Raw genomic sequence first — 26,342 nt, 5'->3', positions numbered from 1 at the left:
AAAAGATGACTTCATTTAAAAAAAAAAAAAAAAGAAAAAAAGGAAGTGAGAGAAGCAGTAATCGAGGGGATGAGGGCCAAGTTTCACACAAATCCCCAACTTCTAGCCCAATGCCAAGGACCCTTAGAACATGAGGAGAGAGAAAGCAGGTGTTAACCAGTATTAACCACTGCATCCTAATCAGATGGATGACTTGGTTAGATTTTATGGCTCTTGGGCCCAAAGGTCCTATTTTCTTGCTGGAAAAAAAGAGTGGTTTGCTAAAGAGAAGTACAAAATGAGGATGAATTTAAGGAGCTCAAACACTCATCCACTTTCATTTCTCCAAATGCAAACAGAGGGGATGTTCCTATGCTCATATGCTCCTCAGCCTGGGAGACCAAACACTTCAGTTTCCTCTGAGTGCTCCCGCAAAGAGGCTGGGTGACCAAGATCACCTACTTCTCAATTATCAGGAGGACAGAAGGACACCCGCACCTGACTTCTGTTGCTGCCTCTAATAGCTGCTAATGACCCATGTGTACAGTCCCGTCCGAGTTATATGCCAGCTAATTCACACATCCACCATATAAGCTGTGCACAATTACCCCCATGTGGTGGATGAGAACGGGCAGGCTTCTGAGCGCTGCAAGTGCCCTTTCCCGCTCCTTGTGCTGATATGGTAAAGAGGTTACTCCATCACTCACTTTAGTCAGTCCTGGAGTGGAGCAAATCCTCCACAATGTACTACCTCTGGTTCTAGCATTACCCCAGAGTTTACTGCCTATAGCTGTGGAAGGGGCGGGGGGGGGGGAGGCAGGAGGGAGATACAGAGGGGGGACATGGGTCACACTTCAAATTACAGCACCACCATCAGGTTGAACTATAAAAACAATGTGACAGAACATTTCCCCTTCTTCCTGAACTATAAAAACAGTGTAACATAATATTTCCCCTTCTTCCTGTCCAATGCCCTATTAAGCCACATATTCCATTAAAGCACTTTCATAGGTGACCCCATTGTCCAGCAGTAAGTTGGTGGTGTTCTTAGCAATACGGCTGATTCACTGAACCATGCGCACACCTCCCATCTTGGCCGAATCCCATGAACAGAGCAAGCCTGGCCTTCTGTCAGTCTGTCTTTCTCCTTGGCTTTCTTTCCTTAGCCCACTCACCATTTCTACCTCTTGAGGGATGTATATCACAGCGTTCTGCCCCAAGCCTGCCGTCCACTTGTCCACTAACTCCTCCCGTGCCTTCTCTATCCCCATGGATGGTGCCAAAGGCAGCCTCCCTGCGTCCCGCTCTGCTGTAGGTCTCCTCCACATGGGCTCACAGGAGTGTTTCTCTGCCCAATAACCTCGTTAGCTTCCCCCTGTGACATTCATAATGCAGACGAGGCAGCCAGCCCATGGCCTTGGGCCCACAAAGGCCCTGGGTGGGAGCCTCTGGCAGGGAACGACAGGAGGATATCCCTGGCCCTCCCTTTCCTCTGTCCCAGGCCTCCGACCAGGAAGCACACCTCACACATGTCTAGCTTTTGTTGTCCCACTGCACGCAAAACTGACTCCTAATTTTAGCAAACTAATTAACTTCTGGAAGCCAGGGGGTATATACGGGTGGTCCCGGGGGTGCAGCAGGGGCTAAAGTTGCCAGAAGGACTATACCTCCCCCCTTTCTTGTTTTGCTAGGAAAATGCTGAGGGGCATCCTCCCGGGGATACTGTTCCCTGCCTCCCAGAAATGGGGAGCATTGCGCAGGCTGGGTAGTGCTCCCCCCGCCAGGAAAGAGCTGCGGGAAGCCGGGCGGCCACTACACTGCTCCTCTGCCACCCCCCGCGGTAGCAAACCAGGGTCTTCCTCGAGAATCCCGAGCAACTGGGAGGCTCTCCTCTGGGTAAGTCCAAAGGAGGTGACATTAGCATTACAAGCCCAGTCCTGACTGTGGGACCTTGGGTGAGTCACTTCCTCCCCCAGCCCCTGGCATTCCATTTGTCTAATAAAGGGTGGGGTTGGATCAGTGTTTTTCTAGCTTCTAGTTGCAGCTCACTGTTGGGTCATGAAACCCAGTGGTGGGTTGTTTTTGTTGCTGTTTAACTGAACAGAACAGGATAGAAAGTATCAGGAAGTAATCATGTAGTAAGAGTAAATACTGTCTTGAGAAACTTTCGTAGCAGTTTGATGTCCATTTATGTATATCCTGAGTTGTGTTATAAAATGTATTTCTTTCTTCATGGTTTAGGTCAAAGGCTGGCTAATCCCCCAGGTGCCTTCCAGCTCTATTTTGCTCTTCCTTAAGGATCTAGAATGAGAACCACTCCCAAGAAAAGAAGAAGCAAGCATCAATAGAACGGAGCATGGCTTCCACTGGCTGGGGAAGTCACAAGGCCTCTCTCACCACAGAGAGCAGTGCTAGTTCTGCACGATCTCAGGGGCTGCCCCGGGACCCTGCTCAGGGACACCCCCTCCTCTGTTGGTAGGGGAAACAGCAGAGAAAAACACCTGAATAAAACATCTGAAGGGTTGCGTCCTCGTACTAGCTCTACTTACCTAACCTCTGCACTCACCCGTGGAAAGTTTCACCCAACCCACTCAGCCACTCCTGGAAACCTTAAACTCTGGCTACGTAACTGGATTGAAAACTGTTCAAACTTACCCACTTGGACGGGACGGGGGGGGGGGGGTGCAGAAAAATCAAACGTCATGCATGCATGCTATGACCAAGATTACAACCTTCCAGAAATAGATGCATAAAAACACATATACGCCCGTGCATGTGACTTAAGTAGGAGGAGTCACAGAAAACGTATATAAATGTTCCCACTGTTGAGATGGAAGAAATAGAAGTAATTTTGTAAATCTTTCTCCTCATATTATTTCGTTTCAGCAAAAATAAAATACCAAGTAAAAAATCTCTCCGCAATCTCTACATCTCTTGGTCAAAAATACCAACGAGCTATATGTTGGGGCAAAAGTCACAGTCAGAGAGTGAGGGTCTATCTCTACCCTCCGTTGCCTACCCAGAATGGTAAGAGGTGACTTCCTGAGACCCCTCCTTCCTCCGCAGCATTGACCAGTGATGGGTTCCAACAGAGTCATCACAAGTGTTCCTCCCTGTTCCGGGCAGCAAGGATTAATCCCCACCCCCACCCCCGAGGCAAAAACATAGGAACAGAACAGAACAGAACAGTGCATTCTAAATGGCTAGGTGCACCCTGCATGGGTAACCAGTAAAGACACTTCTCAAAAGAAAGGGGGTGCCCAAGGGGACAGGAGCGGGAAGATACTTAGGACTCTCTAAGGACATGGGAAGCATTTGGGCCAAGTAGCTCTAAGAACTGGAAGGTAGAGTATAGGGAGGCCGCTGTCCTACCACCGACCAGCTGTGTGAAGATGGCCCAGTTACCTGACCTCTCTGAGCCTGCATCTTCCCACGAGCATATCAGGAGAAGTGTACCCACCTCATAGGGTTGGTCTGAGGACAGGACTAATCCATGTAAAAATACAGTGCCTGGCCCCTGGCAAGCCAGCAGTGTCCTACCACTATTCTGACCATGGGAACCTTCTCTGGGACTGTGAAGGGTAATCCTGACCATTGGGAGATGCTGTTCAGCATCGGCAGGCATGAGGAGGAAGGTGCCCCGCATCCCCGGGCTACAGGCGGATGCTGACAGTAGGCCAACCGTGCCGAGACCGCCAGGAAGAATGAAGGCTCTGGGCTGCCTGGAGAATCTTCCCCTATCACTTGTGTTCTGTGTCCCAGAAATGACCTCATCGAGTCCCCAAAGCCTCATGCTGGTTTGTCAGGAGTGGGAGAAACCGAGGGCCCTCGTACAATGAATGGAAGACAGAAGTCGGCCACTCCCTTCCCAGTGTCCCTATATTCCCTCAGGTGTGGTTCACCCAGAGCCAAGGAAAAATGCCCACATACTAGAAGCCTCTGACACAACCTCCTCCCTCCTGGGGAGGTGGTGGAGGCAAGGGGCACACCTTAGGGGAATCCCAACTCTATTGGTCGCTTACTCATCCAAGTAGTAGTGGTGAGGTATTAATAAAAACCAACGTAAAACTCATCGGTTTCAAAACGCTTCCTTTTACAGGTGAAATCAATGAATTCTTTTTCTTTTTGGGGGGCAGGGGAGAGAGAGAGTGTGTGTGAGTGCAAGTGAGGGGAGCAGGAGGGGGCAAAGAAAGAGGGAGAGAGAGAATCTTAAGCAGGCTCCATACCCAGCATGGAGCCCGACGCAGGGCTCGGATCTCACGACCCTGAGATCATGACCAGAGCTGAAATCAAGAGTCAGACGCTTCACCGACTGAAGCCACCCAGGCACCCCGAATCGATGAATTCTTGACTTGTCTAATCCCCGATCCTGGGCCTGGGGTTAAGGCTGAGACTTTCGGACTGTGGACCCAGTGCTCTTTATAACTTACCAGAATGTGAATAGCTCCTCAAGGCTACCTCCCACATCCCACGAAGGAATACAGGGGGATTTTCCTATCAGAAGTGCAAGAAAAGCCCCCCAAAGCAAGCCCTGGTCAGAGAGATAGGTCCTAGCCATGGCACCAGCAAGCTGTGTGACCTGCACAACCCACTTAACTTCCCAAGACCGCCATAGGCACTGCTGGGGTCTGACTGGGCTCCTTAATCTGGACAAGGGCAGCGAGGGCTCCACATTCATAGACTTGGTATCTGCACGCCTTGGTAAGATTTCACTGAAGAAAGAGCTCTGAGCTAAGCTGGTTTGAAACCACAGATTAGATGGCCCTGCACATAAGTTTAGCGCGAATTGTTTTGGCTATGGTGACGGAGACCTTGAAGTCCAAGAGTGACCGCTGTGCTTTGGATTACCACTAGGGGGCGAGAGAGACTTGCCCGGAGGCTGAAGAGAAACAGGGACGCCCCAGTCTCTCCCCCTCCTCCAACCTGCAGCAAGGTGGAAGTTAAAAAGGCCAGGATCCCGGATGCTCATTGGCCAACCGATGCTGGGAGCAGCACACCCCTCACCTACCACCCCCGGAATAGGATCCGCGCATGATCCGCGCATAATCCGCGCATAATCCGCGCATGGGGCAGGACTGCCACGCCAAGCTGATGGCAATGTAAAGCCAAAGGCCTCGGTGGGAGGAGGGGAGGGAGACGGCTGGAGAATAGCAAGCAGCCTGCCCCTCATTCATTTTACAGCCAGACGGGAAGTGAGAGAACCCTGTCCCACTGCCTGTCCCCACGGGGTGCCCGTGCAGAAGAGACTGCCACTTCCCCTCGGCTCCACACCCTGTCAGCCTTGGAGGCAGTGCAGGGGCTCAGAGAGGGGAAGGTGGTCTAAATTCTTCCCACCTGGCAACCACCAGGGCACACCTCCCTTTTTGGATAAGGGGCCGAGTCACCTACCCTCTCAGGGTCCCAGCTATGATTACACCTCATGATGGAAGGTCATGAAGCATCTTTAGGGAAAGCCAGGAAGACTGGGAACACAAGGGGTGTTATCATCACTGGGGCTCAGACCTTGGGGTCGGGAGCCTTGGGCGGGACTGCTCACGGGCATGGTGCAAAGAGCTTATTAGCCCAGCACCTTGAGGTGGGGCCCTGGGCAAAAAGAGGGACATGTGGGGTGCCACGGGCCTGGGAGGTTAAGCACCTCCACCCCACCCCCACACCAAGTTCAAACTCAATGTCATTGGCTTTTCTAGACTAACTGGAAGCATCTGTTGAACATGATATCATGCATCAAGAATCTTCCTGTGCCCGAGTGCAATCCTGAGTCATCTTCCATGGTCCTTCTTTCCTCATCTGCAGACCTGGGGGACTCTACCATGGGTCTGGCAGGCCTACAGTGGGCCCAGTGTCCCCCTGGTTGTAGCTTAGAGCTGAAGCCACCCAGGCACCCAGCTTAGAGCTACAACCAGGGGGGACACTGAGGCTCAGTTCTGCTTCCCCAGGATCCAAAGCTCCAGGAAAGGGGACGCCAGGGGCCAGCAGTTATGAAGGTCTGCTTCTCACCCCAGTGCCTCTGCGGACCATGACTGGCCCTGACAGGGACACCGGGCAGTTGCAGGCGGTCTCTCCCGCCAGAAGCCATTCTGAGCTGAGGAGGGAGAGGGTAGGAGGACGCCTCTCTGCCCGGCCCTCTTACCCTCTGGCCGGCAAGGAGAACTGCAGCTTCCCTCCCCTCCTCACGGCCCCTCTCTGCTCTCCTGCCCTCTCTCTCTTCCCCTTTCACACACACACACACACACACACACACACACACACGCACTCTCCACACAGACTACGGGACTAGTGCCAGCTCATTCACAACCAGCTCTCCCCATTAACTGGCCACACCGCCCCAGGGTTGGTGACCACCTCCTCAGGGCCCACTGTAGGCCTGCCAGACCCTGGCTACAGGTGCCTCTTCAGCTTCTGGGCAGAATATTCAGGGCTGGGGGAATCAGGACGGAGCTGGGAGGCACACAGAGCAGACAGGACAGTCTCGGTGTCACCACCTACCTTTGGTTCTCAGTTACCTTGCGCCCGCTACTTGCCAGGCAGTCTTAGGCCCTCAACCATCTGTCACACCCGGGCCCCGCCCGAAGTGCAGCATCTCTTCTAACTGGAAGATCTTTCCTCCAAGAAGAGCAGCCCTTGGCTTTGATGCCATCAGGCCAACTGCTATGAAACTCCCCACGGTGAGGACGCTATTTAACCCAGTCCTTCACACAGACTCAAGCACAGATCGAGAAAGAAAAGCCTTGTGAGACAGACCCATCCTTCCCAGACTCAGGAAACTTCCCCACCCCACCCCCACCCCCCCGCCCCGCTCTGACCAGTCCACACCTAAGGCTGAGTACTTGGCTTGTGGTTTTTATTCAGTTGGAGTTATTCCTTCTATCCTTCCTCTCTTCCTGTCCAAGTCTAGCTCAAGTCTCCCAAAAGGCAGTCTTTGTGACTTCCCATGCCACCCCTTGGGCCTCTGTCCTCAGGGCCCGAGGCCCAGGCTCCTCACTCTGGCCCCAAGTTGGCAGCCACCCGAAGGATCTAGGCAAGAAGATCAGAAGCGGGGGATGGGATCCCCAATTTTAGAGAATGGGCCTTTACAGAATCTGGGGATCTACCCAGGCCTGGGTAATCCCACCCACCATCTCCACCCCGATCAGAGATGAGAATGGAGGGATGGGTGGACAGACCCCAAAAGATCTGTCAGTCAAGAGACAAGGTCAAAGCAGAACTCTGGCTAACAGCTGGGCAATGGGGGAGCTTAGGGTCAAGGGGTCAGCTGTCCTAGGGCCAGAGAAAAAAAGGACTGGTTGGCCCCTCCCCCACAGTGAATCATGACAATGGAGAGGAAGGGACAGCCCAGGCCTGGGAGACAAAATGACAAGTCAATGAGGGACTGACCTCTAGGGCCCCAGGCCAGACAGCAGGAGAAGAGAGGAAGCAAAAGAATGGTTAGGCTACTGTCTAAAAGGCAGCAAGGTATACACGGGGGCTCTGAACAACAGCCCCCTCGGGGCTGTGGGAAGGGCAGCTCACTCTCCCACAAAGGGGCCCAGGGCACATACACACGCCATGGGATGGGTCTGGATCAGGAAGGGCAGCACCGCGGAAAACCAGTGGGACAAAACCCATGCCCGAGCATCCAATGTGCATGTCAGGGAATCCCACATTCCAGCCAGTGCAGGCAGAGCAAGGGGTCCTGCTGGATTTGGATGAAGTTACAAGTGGGAGACAGTGGCATTTTCCCACAAGTAGGACCACAACACACTGTCTACACATTCCTTGGTTCACCAAGTACCTCCTTGCACGTGTCTCTTTCTGATTTTCCTTTTCCTAACCACCCTGAAAAGGCTGTAGGATCATGTATCCCCCAGGTGTGTTTTGCAGATGGAAGCTGAGGTTCAGAGAGGTTAAGCAGCCTGTCCAAGGTCAGCCAGTGAGAAGTAGCAAAGCCTGACCTTTTGACTGAGAACAGAGCATATACACTTTTGCATACTGTGTGATCCATCTGTACTCACTCATGAATACCATGTAACAAGACAGTGAAAGGAGTTAACCCCCTGAGTCCCAACTATAAAATTCAACAACCTTTGACAAACTGGGGCTGATCCCTCTGCACCCCAGCCCTCCCCACTCCCCCACCAACCTCCCACCCCCAAACCAAAGATCTGCCCAGATGTCAGTTCTTTACCTATGGTGTCTCTCCCCTGGATGATTAAGGTTCCAGGGTCTCTCCCATGGCCACTACCAAGAAAAAAATGGTAGAAACTGGCCAAGGTTCAGTTTAATGAGACAGTGTCAAACCACTGCCTTTAGTTTATTAGGGAAATGCAAAGCAAATGGGCCAGTAAGAACTATGTATCAATTGTGGGATCAACAGGGTGGGTGGAAAGCTTTTAATACAAAAAAACCAGTTGTGATTGCTACGTTAAAGCTTGCAACCAAAATCAAAATACCAGCACTTGAAGCGAGGGCATCAGAACCTAGTGCTCAGAACGTGAGTCCTTGCTGAGAGCCAGCCAGGTTTACTCCCCCGTCCAGCAGAGGGAACAGCTACACATATGTGCCCTACAGTAAAAAGAACTCCTTTGGCCTCCCTTACTGCTTATCAGGGCAAGCCGCGTATTTATCTTGACAGTGTTCCTTTAACCTATATTTGCCCCCACCCCCCAAATTTCCTCTTGGGCTTATCTCCAAGCCATCCTTTTCCTCAAAAGATTAAAGATTTAAACACAACCAGAGAGCAGTATATATAATCTTCAAAGAGCACTTTAGACATCATAAAGAATTATTTTAACAGGCACTATTTTTTTTTCCTTTACCACACCTGTCGTCATAAACCATTTATGAGTTTAGCAGAGAAAAAAGAATATACCAGCTCAGATAAAGTCAGGAAAACACAGCCGGGGCACGAAACCTGGTACTCTAGGTTACCTGGGACCACCCATCTCCTAAGCCCCCCAGGCCCATGCCAGGTAGTAGCCCCGTCAGCCTCCCCTTGACCACCCCCCAAAGGGCTCTTCAGCCTGTGTCCGCCCCTCCCAAGGCCCGCCCCTCCAGCTCCGGCCTGCTCCTACCGGTGGCACACAGAGCAATGAAGGTCTGCGCATGCTTGCGGATCAGAGACAACTTCTCACTCGGCTGGGGCAGCTTACGAAGGATGTGCTCGATGAAGTCGTGAGGAGTGACGGCCGCCAGGTTCCACTTCAATTTCCCCAGCACCACCAGCTCCCACTCCTGAGGAGGAAGGGAGGGAGGAAGAAGGAAGAGAAGAGTATAAAACCCAAAGGCTGACGTGGTGTCCGGGAAGTGGGGGGGGAGGGGGGTGTGTGTTGGAATCCAGACCCATTTTAAGGATGCTCATGAGGACGCTGCTGGATGGGGAGGCGGGCCCATTTGTCCAAGTGTCCCCCAAAGCTTGGAAATTGTTGGCGTCTCTTCTTAGGCTTCCAGTGGCAGGCACGACAGGCAATAATGAGGGCCCAGGTAGCTGTTGCCAAGACTCTATCCTATTTCTTTTCCTCTTCGGCTTCCCCACCCCTGGCCAACCCTGACTTGCAGGCAGTGCTGTTGCCTGCCCACCCAGAAAGCTGAACCTACGAAAAGATACTGCCAAGGTCATTGTGGCCCTTAGGTAGTAATTTATTGTCTATGTCTCTATCGCTGGATTAATAGTCTTTTTAATCCTCATGGAAAAATGATGCACACAGATGAAGCTCAAAATAAGGTTCCTGGGCCCAACTCCTTGGCAACCAATTAGCTGACTTGTAGTTGGTGCCAAAAAGTGCCATTTTTCTCTGCTTTAAAACTTTCCCCTCCACACATAATGCAGAAGTCTTGGGGAAAGGACACTCAGCCACAGAGTGCCCTTTCACCTAAATGTTTCATAGGCCTTTGTCATCGTGACTGAAGGACCCACTGGATGGTCATTAGCAGCCCCATGTTGCAGCGGGAGGTGATTGGGGCAAAGTGAAAGTGCTTGTGCACAGTCAACGGAATCCCTCCGTTCAATGCCGAGGGGGAAACAATGCAACCCCGTCTCTCATGGGCTTCTCACCACCAGCCCACCTCGTGAAAAACTTCTTCTCTCCCTTATCCGGATACATTTGGGGACTTGTGTTCAAAGTAAAACAAGCCAAAAAGGAAATCCTGAAAGTATGTGCAATTAGAGGGAAAACGGGCCTGTCCATTAATTGTCTTCAGAAGAAAGAGAGGCAGAGACCAGCGTGCATGTGCACCCTGCTCCCCCATTTGCCCTAAAAAACCCCAGGCTCTCTTCCATTTGCTAAGCCAGCAACCAGAGCCCCCAGCCCCCCTCCTGTAGCACCAAGTGGTTGTGTGATCTGGGGTGACTCCCTTCCCCTTGCTGGGCCTCAGCTTTCTCTGGTGTAAAACAGGACTCCTCCCGATCCCAGCTTCTGGGATAACGAAATAGGGAATGGAAAAAAAGGCAGGGTTTTGCGGAGCACTATTCATTAGCTTGTCTGGTCCTGGAAAAAAATGGGGTGTCCTGAAGAACACCACGGTCCACCATCACGTTGAAACAAATGAACCAAATGGAAGATTCATTTTCCTGGTCTCCCATGAGAAAACAAACTAGTAACGAATTTTAACAATTTTTCCTTTACATGCTTTTAAGTCTGCCTTGGCTTTTTACAGAGGGTTGGGACGGGAAAAAAAAAGACAAAATTATTAAACAACCAGTGTCTTCTAAGATGGCTTGAAATTCCAGCCCTTTCTTCTCACAGGGGAATGTATGAACCACTCATCTTGTACTATTATTAAAGGAAGCAGATCTCCCAGAAGAAAGCACCTTTCTGGGCCTCCCGGACCAAACCAGAAGCAGCTGAAATCTGGCAGTGGTTCAAAGGTGAAGTCATTCATGCCCCTCTCGACATTCCCCGCAATTCCTCCCCCATCCTTGCACATGTCTGCCACTAGATGGCAGCACAGCCCCAGAAAGGAAGGCCTCTCACAAAGAGCTCAGTTCTAGCAGCCAGTCCTAGCCCTGTGGACTTTGTGCAGGCCTTGCCAGTACCGAGGGGGAGGGGGGGCTCGAGGGGGGCCCCCTTTTCCAAACAGTGCAGAGAAAGGTGGGCAGACCACGGAAGGTGGGCCTGGGAGCCACTCTACCATTCCAGACTGCTGCAACATGGACGCCCTAAGTGTGAAGCTTCAGGGAAAAAGAGTTAGATGGGGTGGGGGGGCGGGGTTGGGGAGGTTTGCTGGCAGAAAATCAGAGTCGAGAGAGGACCCCTGTCATCGGACAGAGATCACAGCCTCACTGGATCTAGAAACCCAGACCTCAGATTCCTCCAATAAGAGGCCACATTGTGACTTGGCTCCAAAGTCAATGAATTGATATTTAGTGAACAGCTACTATGTACAGGTATCTCGAGAGTTTATAGATAGTACCTTTGAACTCCGGATTCTTAGGAGACACATCACAACACACTCTTATCATGTGAAGACCTTCCTACCATGTGAGAAGTTGAACTATTTTGTCAGAATTCAGTGGCTGAAAATTTGGAATTTAATTAAAATGTTATCACTGTGTCCCAAGTCTCCCCTACACACACACACACACACACACACACACGCACCCGCACACACAACTGCAAATGAATTTCACCCACAGAAATGTCTCGGGGGATCTTATTCATGGATGTAGCCTCGGTGCTTAGCACAGTGCCTGACACACAGTAGGAACACAAAAACATTTCATATTAAAAGCGCTGACTCCTACAAGTGTGAAAATTCCAGCGGTGTGGTAATTTGGGAATCAAAGGACTCATCTGGGGAGCAGTGGGTAGAAGCTTATCAGGCGTGGAGAGAGCAAAGAGGGAAGGACACCCAGAAAGGGGGGAAGAAGGAGAGGGTCATTACCAGCAGCTCCTGAGGCTTGATGGAGTTGTCAGTATAAATGCACAACTTCTCGGCCGTCAGAGGGATGGTCTCTTTGAGCTTGGAGGCCAGGAACATGCAGACAGCACCCAGGAGCTGCAGATGGGTCTTAGGAGTTGGGACTCCAGCCAAGAAGCGGTCCAGGTAATTCATGGCCAAAGGGAAGACCTCCTCTTCACACTTCTGTTCCTCGCAGACCTACAATGGGAGCGGGAAAGGGTTGGGGGGGAAGGGGGGTGGAGGGAATAGTACCAGGAAAAGACAAAAAAAAAAAAAATGAAAAGGCATAACCTATGGAAAGAAGCAAAAATATTTAATTTTTGAGTGGGGAGGGGGAGGGGAGTAGAATATGTGATAAGAATAAAAATGAGGAAAACGGGGTAAATCTAAAAAGCCCATCGGCGCTGGGGTATTCCCCAGCAACGTAAAAAAAGAGGTGAATTGAAGATCCGACCTGGGAAGGCAAACACACGCGCAGTAGCCGCCCGGCTCTGCGACGCTCCCTTTGGCTACTGACTTCTTTGCTCACTCTAACTCACTCACACTCTCTTTTTTGGATTTCGTCATCTTTTCAAAAAATCAATAAAAATATTCTGGAAGCTCCGGGGGTGGTCTTCTTGGTCTCATTCGGACCCTCGGACCCTGCTCTATCATTCCCGACAATTGAAAAAAATGTCCGGGGGGGTCCCTGCGGCCCAGGCGCCGCTATTGGGGGGGTGGGTGGGGAGAGGTGGGGAAGAGAGGGGGAGGGAGGAGAGGAGGAAGAGCCGCAGTCTCGGCGGCTGCACTCGGAGCATGGGGAGACGGTTTCAAAAAATAATTAAAAATCGAGGAAATATCCTAGAAAAGCCCTTTTGGCGTGAAAACCCCAAAGAGGCTCCAGGCTTCCCGAAACGGAGGTTTCGGGTGCCGGAAAGGTCTGTATCTCGACCCCTGGGGCTTTGGATCCCGAGGGGAAACTTGGAGGGGTAAGCGCCGCGGCGGGAGTGTCCGGCTGCGGCCCACAAGGGCAGAAACTGGGGATCGTGGTGACGAGCTGGGGGAAAACCGAGGAACGGGGAGCCGCCGGAGAGAGGCACGGGGCGCTCTGACCTCTCCTTTAGGGGTGCCCCGACATCTCCCCCTACACACACCTCCTCCCCCCCCTTCCTACCCCACCCAAATCTCCGCACTGAGGAAACTGGAAAGCCAAACTGTAAGTAACCTTCGTGAGGTGGGGGTTGGGGAAGCGGGCACTATTACAAGTGGGGTGGCTGGCATAATGGGGTTCGAGGGGGGAGCGGGCGACGTTTTCCAGCCTTTCCAACCGGAGTTTGCAAAGCAACATGGCGAAACCACGGCAGGTCCAGAGCTGTGCATACGTGGGCACACAGCTTGCTCGGCAAAGATTTGGAGCAAGGGTAAAAAAGTGGTTCTTTTGGGTTCCCCTAAAACACACGTTTCTCCATTGCGACTTCCGGGGCTCCTGAATTCTCCGTTTCTCTCCTCCTCCCTCCTCCCCCTCCCTCTCCCCCCCCCCCTTAAGTGCCAACGCGGAGTCGCGACCACATGCGGGGACCTGAGGCTAGGACGAATTTGCTCTGGCCTTTGGGGGGCTGCTTTTTTTTACTTTGTGGCCCCGATTTCACACTTCTACTCCCTTCTTCACTGCACGGAAAGCAGCCGCGGCTTCGCAAGACAGGTCGGGATGGGGGTGGGAAGAAGAGGCAGCCACATGCAGACACACGCGCGCGGGATGCTCCCCCACCCCCGCCCCAGGACAGCCTCATTTCTCCCAGATTTTCCTCCTCCCTCCCCTTTCACCCTCCCCTCCCCCAGTTAGTCTTGCATCCTGCAGGGAACAGAAATGAAGCCACGCGTCTCGCCAAAGGGCGCGGGGTAACCTCGCGCACCCGAGCGGGGCGGCGAGCGCGGAGCCTGCCCTCTCCCAGTTTTAGGGTCCCTGCTCTGGGGGGTGGGGGGGCCGAGTATCCGTATGGGGACAGACGGAGTCTGTCTGCAGACCTACCTCCAGCATCCAGGTGGCCACCATCCTGCGCATGTAGGGCTGGATGTCCTTCTGCACGCATTTGAAGTAGGAGCACTGGGGAAGGTAGCGCTCCTCGATGGTGAGCAAGTTCTGCAAAACGCGGTCATCGTAGAGCAGGTTGGCGTCTGGCACGGCCCTGCGGACCGGGTCCACCTCGCAGCACAGCAGCTCCATGGCCAGCCGGGTGCCCGCTCGCTTCCCTGCTTTCTCCGGACTGGAAAAGTTGGGGTTTTTTTTGGAGGGGGGAGGGGAGAGGGTTCCCCTTACCTCCTTCCTTTGGCTAAATAGGGGGTTTTCGAGAGAAAAGTTATGGGGCAGAGAGAGAGAGAGAGAGGCTGGGGGAGAAGAGAGGAAAGGGATGGGCGGTGGGAGAGGAGAGCCTCGGGGGCTGCTAACTCTGCCTGCCCTCCCCTTCAAACTTGTCTCGCTCTCCCCTGCTCGCTCTTCTCTGCTCTGCGAGGCAGTGACGCAAACTGGCTGGGCAGTTAGTTCTCCTCCCTCTCGCCTCGCTCCCCTCTCCGGTTCCTCCTCCCCTTCCCTCCCCTCCCGTCCCTCCCCTCCTCCTTTCAATCTCTCCCTCCCTCCCTCCTTTCCCCTCTTGTTATTAAGGAGAACAGCAGCTGGCCCGACCTAACTTCAAACGCGGTCCCCCGCCCCCCACCCCTCTCCTTAGCTCTCCGAGGCCCTCTCCCTCTATCCAGCCCCGCATGCCAGGGGCCCCGGACAGGGGAACCCACCAAAAACACACCGATTCCTATTTATTCCCTCTAATTTCGCACATTCTGTGGGTGTATCATGCCAAATTACGACCCTCCAACTTTGGCTTTCTCAATCTTTCCACTCCTGCCCATGTATGTAAGATACGAGAAATGACGGGTAGATCACTTGAAGATGGGGTAGGCTCATGCAATTTAGAAACAGATCCCTTAAGTGAAGACTAAGGAGGGCGATTTTGGAAAATAGCAACCTTGGATATCCAGAGATAAAGGCTCTTTCCCGGACGTTTGAGTTCCTGATCACTTCGAGGCTGTTTCAAAAGCCCGATTAAAGGGGCCAAAACAACGTCCCCCCTTCCCCCACCCCCGCATGTGTGTGTGGAGAGGAAGAAGAGGAAGGGGTGGGTGTTAGGAGGGAGGGGGCGGCTTCTCCGACGTGATAGAATGTGACCCTAGAGCAGAAACCCTCCCCTTCTTGGGGGCGCTACAGGCGCCACGGGGAGCAGCGGAGAGGCGCCCAGCGCTGCCGCAGGCCTTGGGGGGGGGGGTGCAGGGCTACCATAGGTTGCTCCGCGGCCCGCGGCCACGCAGGAAAAACCCGCTTCCTCGCCCCTGCCTCTGCTGACAAGCCGCCCGAGGTGTCTGCGCCGAGCGTGGCCACACTGATACAGCTTTCTAGGAAATAGCCTGGGAGGGGGAGGGGAAGGGAGGGGGGCGAGGGAGGGATTAGGTTTGGCTCCCCCCCTCTCCCCCTGCGCAAACAACACCACCCCTTCCTTTCCCCGGAGGCCCAAGACTTCCACCCTGTGTCCTTCGCTTTGCATCCTCGCCGACCCCTCCGGGTTCACGCCTCACCCGCCAGCCAGGGCTTTCTCCCCCGGAGCGGGATTGCGGTGGAGACGCTGCCGGCGCAGTCGGCTCTGACATGTGCTCAAATGCATCCCCGGGTCAAGGCTGCTTTTACAGGGGATATGGTGGCGTTTCCTCACCTCCTTCCTCCCTCCACCCCACCCCCCAACTTTCAGTGTTATTTCACTTCGGGGGGAAGGGGAGAGAGCCCGGCGCCCCCAGCAAGTTGGTCGAGCTGACACGTGCAGGGAGCATGGCGTGGGTCAGGGCTCGGGACACACCGTGGTCGGCCGAGCACCTCCTTCACCGAGAAGGGGGGCCCGAACCCGGGCGTGGAGAGCTAGCGGGGTGGGGGGGGGCTGGGTGAACTGTACACTTGGTTCCCTGAAAGGAGGCGGGGGAGTGGAATAGAGAAGGCGGGGAGTGAATAAACCAGAGGTGCTAGCGATTAACTCGGGCCCCGGGGCCAGCCCCTTTAAAGGAGGGTGGGGCGGAAGGGGTGGGGGGAGGGAAGGGGGGGATATCGCTTTAAAAGGGTGAGTAAGAGTTTGGGGCGCCGTCTCCCCTCCCTCTATTTGCATAGCCAATAGCTCTGGGGCTCCTGCTACTGCGCGCTGATTGTTACCGGGCAGATTACTTTTTTCTTTTTTTTTTTTTTTTTTTTTTTTTTAGTAGGACGCGTTCCCCGCTACATCAAAAGGAAGCCAAGGGAGGGCGGAGGGAGAGCGGGGACTGGGGCGGGAGAGGCCGGGGCGCCTGCGACCTTATCAATAGCCGAGGGAATTAGTATCCAATCTACCGTAGGTAAAGAAAGGGGAGGGAAGGGGGAGGGCGAGGAAAATGTCTAATTGCTGTGGAAGCCATTAGCTTTCGGGAAGAAAAAAGCTCACTGAGAAACCCAAGTTGCAACTCAAAATGAAACAGTCCTGCGCAGCGATGACACTCAGGCTGAGTACAGTGTTCCTCGGAATAGAGTCGGTCCCTAACAATTACCTATTGATTTTAGTCAACTTGGACTTCCCGACTCAAGCTTGAGTCACTCCGGATAAATATATTAACTTACATTTTAAGACCCCATAAAAGAATTACTCAAACTTCACCTCAGCCACCTATGAGCCGTTCAAAGAAAGCTGCTGGGGAGGTGTGGGGGGAGAGGTGGGGGGGGCGGTGGGGGTGAGAGAGGTATTTTTAAAGTATAAATCTAGCCCGACAGGCAAGGACAGAAGTCGGCGAAGGCTTCCAGCCTCTTGACATCACTTGATAACTAACCCAGCACGGTCTTCTCTCCACCTCCCTGCAGGAAAAGCATCCCCAGCCCTGGGGCTCCTGAAGTGGGGAGGAGAGGGGGAGGGGAAGAGGCGGGTGGTCGTCCTCCGGGCCTGGCCCACCCTGGGGAGAGAGCCTGGGTGGCGACGTCTCAAATCTCGGAAGCGAGCCGAGGGCCCTCTCGCCCCTTCCCTCCCCTGTACCCCCACCCCTAACCCCGTCTGGCTTCCCAGAGAAATTCCGGCGGGGCGCGGGACTGGGGGAGCTGTAGCCGCGAAGGGGAGGGGCGCAGAGGGGCGCGGGCGGATGCCCCCTCTCCCCGCGGCCTCTCCATTCACCCAGGCCCACGAGCGTGGACGCTTCCCGCGTGGCAGGCTCGCCTCAAGTTCCCCCATTCACTTCCCCTTCCTATTACGGACTGTTCCCGAACATTAACCTCGCATCGAATCCGTCCCCCAGTCGGGTTTCAGTCTCCAACGCATGGGGTGGGGCGTGAGAGGGTGCGGAGGTTGGCAGGAATGTCTCCGGGAGGCTTGGACTAGAAACTGAGTTTTCCCTTTTGGTCGCCACTCCGACCATGTGTTAAAACCTTAATTTTTGCTTGTTAAAAAGCACTGCGCCTAGCACGCGGGAAAAGGCACGTTGCCTTCTGGGCAAACGTGCGCGTTTTCTTTGAGTATAGACTCAGGTTTAGAGAAAAAAAACGCAAGCTCCTGTGCTCTGACTTTTAAGTCAAAACTGGTCACTGTGGAAAAAAAGGAAAAAAAAAATGTTGGTTCTTCCTTATCCCTTTTTCGCCCTCAAGAGAAAAAAAAAAATCCTGTCCTTTATGGGATCAGTGATAAACTTTAGTGAACATAAGTTTTATTGGACTTTTATTCCCTTACGTGCCGGCTCCCCACCCCCTATTCCCCGCGTTTTGGAGTTTCGGTTGGAAAGTGTACAAAACCCTGTAGGTGTAGGGTGCAGCCGGGTGTTGGGTGTTTATAGGCACATTTCTGCAGGAACCTACAAACGCTAAGCACACATACTCCGAAGCTCACCTGGCAGATGCCGGCGGGCCAGGTGATCACGCTGTCGGCTCAAAGCTTCAGAGCCGCGCGAGTTCGAGCCCCGCTGCCTCAGCGCAGGGGCGCTCGGGCAAGGTGGGGGGAGGGGAGTGAGTTCAGGCTCGGGAATGGGGACCACCGCCCTCCCCCTAAGTCCTCCAAAGAGTTGGGCTGGGTCTGTGTTTCTCCACTGAGGGATGATCAGACAATGAAAACCAAAAACCCGACGGTTACTTAAAAGTAGGTGGCAAATGTCCTAGTCTCAGCTCCTGGCTCCCGGGATACCAGAAAAGAACTAAAGAAGGTACAGAAAGAGAAATGGGGGGGCGGGGAGAGGGGGGTCACAGGAAGGGAATGAAAGCGAACTGGAAAAACGTGCGAAAGGAAAAGGACAGGTCGGGACGGAGGGCACAAGGCAAGGAAGGTGGGTGGGGACAAGCCGACGCAAGGCTTCCCAACGCCCGGGCCCTGGGACTCCAGGTGTGAATACGCTTCCGGGACCCTGTCGTCGCCCCCCCCCCCCACCGGTCGCCTCTCTGGGGCGCTCGGGATCCAGCGGGGGGCAGCGTCGGGCCGGGCCTGTGTATTAAGACTGCCCTTTCGCTGTGTTTCAGCTCGGACCGGGTCTGTGTGCCTGAGGCAGCAGATGCGATAGGCGTGGGTCAGGAAGGCTTGCGCCTGCCGTCTGTTCACCCACCTAGCATCTCACTCCCCTCCCTTGGAAAAAAAATAAAAAATAAAAAGACCCGAACTTCCCCCTCTTCCTGTCTGATTCAGCTGCAGGACACGCCTCACGAGGCCGAAAATAGCTCTGGAAATGCATTAGCTTTATAAAAGTGAATTTTCCAATAAGATTTGGGGCGGGGGGCGCCTGGCTCGCGGCGTCGGCGGGGCCCTGCCTCCCCGGAGGAAAAGGAACCGGCCGTCTCGGTGCTTCGCCCTCCCCCCGGCGCGCCCGGGAGGGGGCCACTGGGCGGCGGAATCGCGCCTCCGCTCGGGGAGCCACCACGCGGCTTTTTCGCGGAATTTTGACGTCACCCACACGTGGGGGGAAGGGGCTGGGAGAGCGAGAGGAAGCGGCGGGGGAGGGGGCCGGCGGGCGGGGGAGCGGCGCGGGGCGGCGGCGGCGTGTCCGGCACCTAGCAGTGGGAGCGCGAGCCGCGGGGCAGGTCCGCCGGCCACGCTCGGCCCCGCGGGGCGGGAGAGGCGGTGCGGGCCTGCAGGCGGGCCGGGACTCCCACCCTCCTTCCGCACCCTCCCCTCTCCGCGCGCCCGCCGCCGCCGCCTGCCACCCCCTTGGAGTTTATTTTTTCACTTTGAAATCGGGAGCAGCTCTTGGCTGCCGAAAAGGCTCATTTCTGGGGGTCGTGGTCCAGTTCCGCTCCATATCGACATCAGACTGAATATCGCGATTGCTGGTCGCGACGCACGGCCACTCAGCTTTCGACCCTGTCTCCAGTGAAGGAGACGGGAATGTGTTTTTTCTGTTCGGGTCCTGAGTTCTGCGTTTACTTTCACACCAGGAGTTTTTTCACGCGCTACATATTCCTCCCCGCCCCCCGCCCCATTCACTATTTAAACACCAGCTGGGTTGGTTGATGCTCTAATAATTACATGTAAGATCTATCTCCCGAAGATGGATATGAGCGATATTGGATGAATTTTACTGTGCGAGGAGAAAGTCCGTCTAGAAATCTGCTTGTCCAGAGAGTTCCACAAATAGACGGGCAAAAGTGCAGGGACTCCCCTCCCGCTCACTGGGTACCCATGTGGTGTCCGTACTCATGAAGAACCTTCTAGACTGCAGGAGCTGGAAACCCCAACTGCAGAGAGAGCCCATGCACCTTCAGTTTCTCCTAAATTTGGGCAAAGTCTTTTTAATCTTTCAGTCTGGGGGGTGATATCTAAAATATGTCATTTTCTGAACCCACAGTGACAATTCTGATTATATGCTGAAATTTACAAGGAGCAGTAGTGGGAATGTTTGGGAAAAAGGAGTAAATGTGAACTGGCTTTTCTCGCAATGAGGTAGACTGTTGCAGGAATCAGATGCAGAAAGCTGGGGGCTTCTTTGAAAATGTGAATTTGAGGTGGAATTATTTGTTTCAAATGTAAAGGAGAAGCTTTCTCTTCCGATCAGATATGAAGTGTAGAAGTGTTTCTTTTTTAAGATGACAGAGTTTGATTTTGAGTATTCCTTTCTTCATTCGTTTTAGTACATTCCCTCTATTTTTAACTTATTATTTATTTCTTTTTCGTTTAATGGTTGTTGATCTGACCCAAAACACTGTTTTGTATCTTTTGAAAAAGAAGAAGAGTTAAAATTAGTGGTAATGGCAATACTTGCTGTTGAAGCTCAGTCTGAGGGAACTGTATTTAAGAGGGCTTGCTTTTTGATGCCTGGTTTGATGGATACTTGGTTTGTGTATACAAAGGTAAAAAAAATAGAATAAATTATTAAAAAAAAAAAAGGAAAGAGCCAAGGGAAGTGTTTTAAAAACTTAAAAGATGAATGTCCTTTAAATTTTGCTCCTGCTTAATTTCAGACACCTAAGTTGTGGGAGGTCAGGTTAAGCACTTTGTAGATCTAAATTCTTAGTAAAATGTCAAGACTACCCCCACCAGAAATTTTTTTTGAGCAGTAGTCATTTTTATTTGTTTTCTAAACACTTCAATTTTGTCCAAGTTCATTCATTCCCTTTTAAAATGTCCACGTTCCGGGTGTGATTGAATATTCTTTTGATTTCATGGTTTTATTCAGCTGTGTATCAGTTACAACCAAATTGAAGCGATATAAAATATTTCTAACAAATATTCCTTATTTCATATTTTATTTTGCAATTTTTAAACACAAGGATTGCCAGCATCTGTTAGTATAGTTTATAACATAATTCTACAACATGCTGAGTTCATATTCTCCAAACTTTTATGAACTAATTAATAAAAACTGGAGAAATAGTTTTCTTGTTGGGGCTTTTTGGGGTTGTTGTTTTGTTTTGTTTTGTTTTGTTTTGTTTTGCTGGTGGCAAATTACAGGAGGCAGATTGAAAATTTTTCTAAAATTATTTTCTTGGTGGTCCTTTTGTTGGCATAAAAAGGAATGAGTTTTAAAATGTGAAGCAGGTTGTTTTTAAAATTTTGTAATCTTCAAAATGTATACCTCTGGAGAGATACAGTCTTTCTATTTTAGGGTTGACCTGAAAGCAAGCAGTTTGTATAAGTGTGTTAGACAATCCAAGCTAGGTTGGATTTAGACTCAGGAGGAATGTATTTCCTCTTTGCTCAGTCTTAAGTAAGGGCATCTGCTTTTACATGAACTTGAAACAAAGTCTGCGCCTATACATTATGTAAACAACTTAGAAAAGCCCAAATCCAGAGCAGAGGGGTTTATGTGGAAGGTGAAATTAGAGCAGAAAATCCTAATTTATTTCTGCTGTTAGTCATCTCAGTTCATACTTTCATTGTGGTCCCATTAACTGTAAACCAAATACTTCTTTCTTTGTGATGTACAGAGGTGAGTTCCTTCAAACCCTATTTAGTGATGATGGTGATGATGATTCCTCTCTCTCCTTTCAATGAGTGTGTGAACCTTCACATTCTTTTTCTTTAAAAATTGTCATCAAATTGGAAGAAAAAAAATTATGAATACTACATTAAGTTTTTGTCCTGGGAAGTAACACCAAAAGCATTCAATTTTGCACTTTTGAAAATAAAAAGTCACCAAAATTTACTCTACCTATTGCTTAGAGGGAGAAAAACACACACGATTAAAAAGGAACAAGAAAATTCTTTTGCCTAACTTCCAAATGCTTTCCTTCATCATGCCCACATGTTTCCTTTTTGAGACCAGCCAGTCAGTCCGTCAGGCAAATGCAGAGACCCAGTACCAAAAAACTCTTTCCTGGTGTCAAGGAAGATGTCCTGAAGCAAATGGTTTGGGTTAGTCTACATGAGGTTTCAGATGAAATGTCTGACATCTGGCCACCAATTATTTCAGGATCATGAAACATTATTTAAAAAAAAATATTTTGAGAGAAGGGAGTCTAGACCTGTACAGGCCATTTTGTGTGGGGGTCTTCCTGAAATCATTTAAACTCAGGAAATTTAGTTGTATCAAGTAGCAGTGCGTGAGATCTCTACTGTGTAATTCTAATAAACTGGGCAAATAGTTTTTCTACCCCCCACTTCTAAATTTATATTCTTCTAATTCTTCTCTTTTTAAATAAAATGGTGTATCTAATTTAAAATTTCCCTAACAAAATACTGAATAAGGCTCAAATTTACTTGCCTTTATACAAGAAAAGTTCATATAAATACTCTTTGTAGTGTAATTACCAACAATTTTTTGTCATCCAGCAGATGATTTAAGTAAATCAGTAATGGCACTCCAGTGAAATTGGCTCATTTGGGATGAAAATCATACTTAGCTCAAGAAACCAAAGTCTTACCTTCCATTTAGATACTTAACACTTTACCTAGGCTGCCTGTATGTTTCACTGAGTGGAAATCTTTCAGCTTTAGGAAAGCCTTGTTCTCTACTATGGATTAGATGCAGTCTTGCTTGGAAACAGGCGAATGTACTATAGGACCTCATGATATTTTGTCCAGTCACAGAATATGCCTCTATGTTTAGGAGTCTGTGATTGAAATTCTATATAGTATCCATGCTGAGTGATCACATATGTGTTAAACTGATAACATCATAGGTCTGTGCACAGATACATCAAAGCAGGTCAGGGGCATGCTTCAGATTTGTAAGGTAGAATTTTAATGGTTTAAATGGAGGAGTCAAATATGCGGAGATTTCTGTGCTTTGAAGAATGCCTTTAGCTTTTGTGATGTATTCCTTCATTTTTTAAAGTGAAAACTGAGTCCTTACCATGTGCCAAACAGTGTGCTAGGCATTGGGAATGTCGTGGGCATAATAGTTGGACACTCAATGAATGTTTTGGAAGGCAGGCAAAAGGGAAAAAGAGTTGAAGAATACAGTCCCTAACCCTGAAAAGCACATTTTCTAGTGATTAAGCATGAGAAATGAGTGCTTTAAATATAATAAAACTATAGAACAAAAGGCACAGAATGAGATGCCATGTTTTACCCATCTTACACAACCTACTGAGCCAGGGATAGGAAATTTATCTTCTCTAAAACTTGGTCCAGTCAAGTAGTTATTACGTGAATTGCACAGTGTTTTTTACAATGTTCTTAAATTATTCTCAAATTATGTTCTTAATTTGTTTATACTCTGTTGGGACTAGTTGGTTGGATGTCTGGATTACATGTTTGGGGTTTGGTTAGTCCTTTTAAAGTTGCCAAAGATGGAGCTGCTTTCTTGGTCCATCTGAGAGCATTCCTTTCTTAGAGTAGATGTATTTCCCAGAGCATCTGTTTCTCGTCTGAATGAATCCTCCCTGAATCCGACAGGGTATCGATTAGTGTTTCACTCTTTTGGTTAGGAAGTGGAGGTCAGAGCAGATCATTTACTTGTCCCAGAAGTCCTCCAGACACTGACAGAACAGAATATAGACCTCTAATTAGTAGCTTGGATGTCTTCTAAAATTGATGCAGAAAATATTGTCCTTGCCACAGCATCATGTTGGTGAAATGGCACTAGGCTAGAATTCAGAATATTTGCACTCTGGTTCCTACTTTACTACGAAGCAGCACTGTGACCTGCAGATGCCTTAAATGTTTCTATTTCTGAAGTTCCTCATCTACAAACTTAGCTAGCTGTAGTAAATGATCACTAAGTTCCCCTTCGGCTTTAAAATGTTTGTTATGTCCCCATGGCTTTATCATCATCATCATCATCATCATCACCATCATCAATAGGAATTTTATCTTCTAGCATCTTTTATATATTTGATGTTTTACATAACAATTCTTAAATTGTGAATTGAGGCATAGTCTCACTCCCTAAGTATCTTGGGAGATGTTAACTCATCCCAGATCGGAACCTTTTAAATTCTGTTCCCTATATAGGTGGGCACTTGGATGCATGTTGCCAGCCAATAGAGAATGATGTTTTCATAATCCTAAATTGATAGAATAGGATGGCATTCTTCAAAAAATATATGGAATGTAGGGGTGCCTAGGTGGCTCAGTTGGTTAAGCAGCCGACTCTTGATCTCAGCTCAGGTCTTGATCTCAGGGTCGTGAGTTCAAGCCCTGCATTGGGCTGCATGCTGGGTGTGGACCTAACAAACGTGTGTGTGTGTGTGTGTGTGTGTGTGTGCATAATGAAAATATATATGGGGAATGTAAAAATATATGGAATATATACTTGTTCCAGAGTGCTTAAGTGCAGAGTGCTTACCCAGAGTGCTACACAGAGTGCTTACCCAGCACAAGGGGTAAACCAACCAAATGCTTTATTCCTACAACTCAAACACAGCCCCCATTTGAGCACATATAAACATATAGTTTTGCATGGACCCTAATTTGCATGTCCTTCTTTAGGTGACTAAGTGACAGCTCAGAGCCTTATGGGCATCTTTAAAAGAAGCATTTTCTAAGCTAATGGAGCTCATGTGCATCAGGTGGCTACTTTGGTGAAAAGGGATTACAGCAAATTTCCGGAGTCACCATCTTTACACAGGACATCCCTCCTTGCTTTCTGGCATGTCCTAATAAACTAGGAATAAGCAAATAAAACTTTCTGCTGTGTTCCGCTTTTCTTCATCACTTTTCATTGCTTTGAACATGTGAGAAACTTTATTCATTGGGATTCTTTGTACTCCAATGAAATCTACTTAGATTTAAATTATTTGCTTTATAATATTATGTGTTTATAGACATGTTTCCTTCTTAAAATGTGGCTACAGAGAGAAACTTGAAACTTGTGATGAATAAACAATTACACTTGGAATAGTTTCTAGACAGTGTTCTACATTATTTTTTTAATGTATGATATATGATGTCATGAAGAGAGCACTGGACTGAGGGATGGAAGAGGTGGGTTCTAGTCCCCGTTGTGCCACAAACTGTGTAACTTGGGGCAAGATTTATATGGGATGACAACAGTTTAGGGTTGGAAGGGAACTTCGTGGGTCTCTCAGTCTATACCCCATCTATCACAGAGGAACCTCTTTAGTGTCCCTGCCAGATAAAGATGATGCCTTTGATCAAACATTTCTGCTGATGAGAACCACATGTCCTATAAGGTATCCTCATTGTCTATTATATGTATATACATTGCTTTCTTAGGTTGAACAAAATACTTCATCAGCATCTAAACTTAGCAGCATTGGTGTCTACTTACTATTGATGGGCCTTGAACTAGGTCCTTTGCTATATAGACTCTTCCTAAGAACCATGTACCATTAGGATCCTGAAGGATGATAGGTTAAATGACATATTGAAGGTCACACAGCTAGTTAGGGGCCCAGAACTTTCTGCTGCCTGGCAATCTCTGCCCACAAACGGTATCTTTGGCCACTGACACAAGGCAGATTGACCATCTCTGTCATTTATGTTGACAGTTGGCCAGATATTAGAGGATGTCATCCCTTCACGCATTCTCCCCCAGGCTAGACTACCCTTTCTCTTCAGCTATTCAGTTGGATGCTGGCCCCTCATTAGCAGGCTGTCCTCCTCTGGATCTGACTACTTTGCTGATATCCATCTTAAAGTGTGGTACCTTTCTTAATGTGTGGCTAATGAGAAAGAACAACATGGAGCAACTTCAGAAATCTGCAGACCATTAAAATGGTTACAACAAAACACACTAGGGCCATGGACCACCATTTGCCTCCCCTCACCCACTTTTCTGGTACCACTTTTCTGGCATCCCCAGTGCTTTTGAGGCAGACTAGTCTAGACAGGAGAGAGAAAATGGTCATCCCATCTTCTGGAGGCTGATCTTATTAATGAAACCCAAAATTTCACTCCATTTTCTCATCTATAAATTGGATAAATTAAACTACAGATGATCTTATCTTATGTTTTGTAGCCCTAGGGAACAAAACTAGTGTCTCTGATAAAACAGTAGAAGGAGGAAGATTTCTGCTCATATAGTGAGCTTTCTCTGCAATCCATTCCAATATGGCAAGGGTTACCTCCAGTGATTAAATAAAGAGCCTCATTAGGGCTGTTACAAGAGGATTGATGAATCACTTATTTGCTCTGAGCCTAGGTTTCCTCATCTGTAAGATGGAGATAATAGTATCTACCTAGCAGAGTGGTTGTAAAGAGTAAAGACAGTGTGCTTAGCCCAGTACTTTGGCGTAACGTAAATGCTGAGATCAAGTTAAGCGAGATTTATTATTATTGTCAAACTGTACTATGTCATGTTCTCTCAGAATTGGTTCAGCTCTAGTATATGGGATTATTAATGTATTTCATACACTCTATGAAATCATGAACATTTCTGTACCAGATCTCACCTCTGGGGTGTCTCAACCCACTTTTTACCACCACCATGGATCAGTTACTCAGTGGCTGTTGCCAACATGTTTTGATCACAAACTGGTCCATCCTAAACTCCAAACTATCTTGTCCTCAGAGAGACATATACCAAGAGGTAATCTTATAACCTGAATAGAAAGGATAGGGGAAAGCCCAACCACACAATCACAG

The 26,342-nt window shown here is 49.8% G+C and overlaps 1 protein-coding gene and 2 long non-coding RNA genes across 3 annotated transcripts in view; 2 read left to right on the top strand and 1 right to left on the bottom strand.

Moving 5' to 3' along the window:
- Positions 1-14,371, bottom strand: part of CCND2 (cyclin D2) — a 25,741-nt gene extending 11,370 nt beyond the window's left edge. The window contains exons 1-3 of the mRNA XM_036082112.2: positions 13,865-14,371; positions 11,839-12,054; positions 9,030-9,189 (exon numbers count right to left, since the gene is read on the bottom strand). Of these exons, the coding sequence (XP_035938005.1) occupies positions 9,030-9,189; positions 11,839-12,054; positions 13,865-14,059 (571 nt within the window). The 5' untranslated portion in view covers positions 14,060-14,371. The remainder of the gene's footprint in view (positions 1-9,029; positions 9,190-11,838; positions 12,055-13,864) is intronic.
- Positions 1-26,342, top strand: part of LOC144382337 (uncharacterized) — a 1,106,857-nt gene that overhangs the window by 54,217 nt on the left and 1,026,298 nt on the right. The gene's annotated exons all lie outside the window — the stretch shown is intronic.
- Positions 12,595-26,342, top strand: part of LOC118529310 (uncharacterized) — a 26,749-nt gene continuing 13,001 nt past the window's right edge. Inside the window, exon 1 of the long non-coding RNA XR_004914053.2 lies at positions 12,595-12,773. This is a non-coding gene — a long non-coding RNA (uncharacterized LOC118529310). The remainder of the gene's footprint in view (positions 12,774-26,342) is intronic.

The sequence above is a fragment of the Halichoerus grypus genome, chromosome 6, assembly GCF_964656455.1.
Source record: "Halichoerus grypus chromosome 6, mHalGry1.hap1.1, whole genome shotgun sequence".
Taxonomy (NCBI): Eukaryota; Metazoa; Chordata; class Mammalia; order Carnivora; family Phocidae; genus Halichoerus; species Halichoerus grypus.
This window is presented reverse-complemented; position numbering and strand designations above follow the sequence as displayed.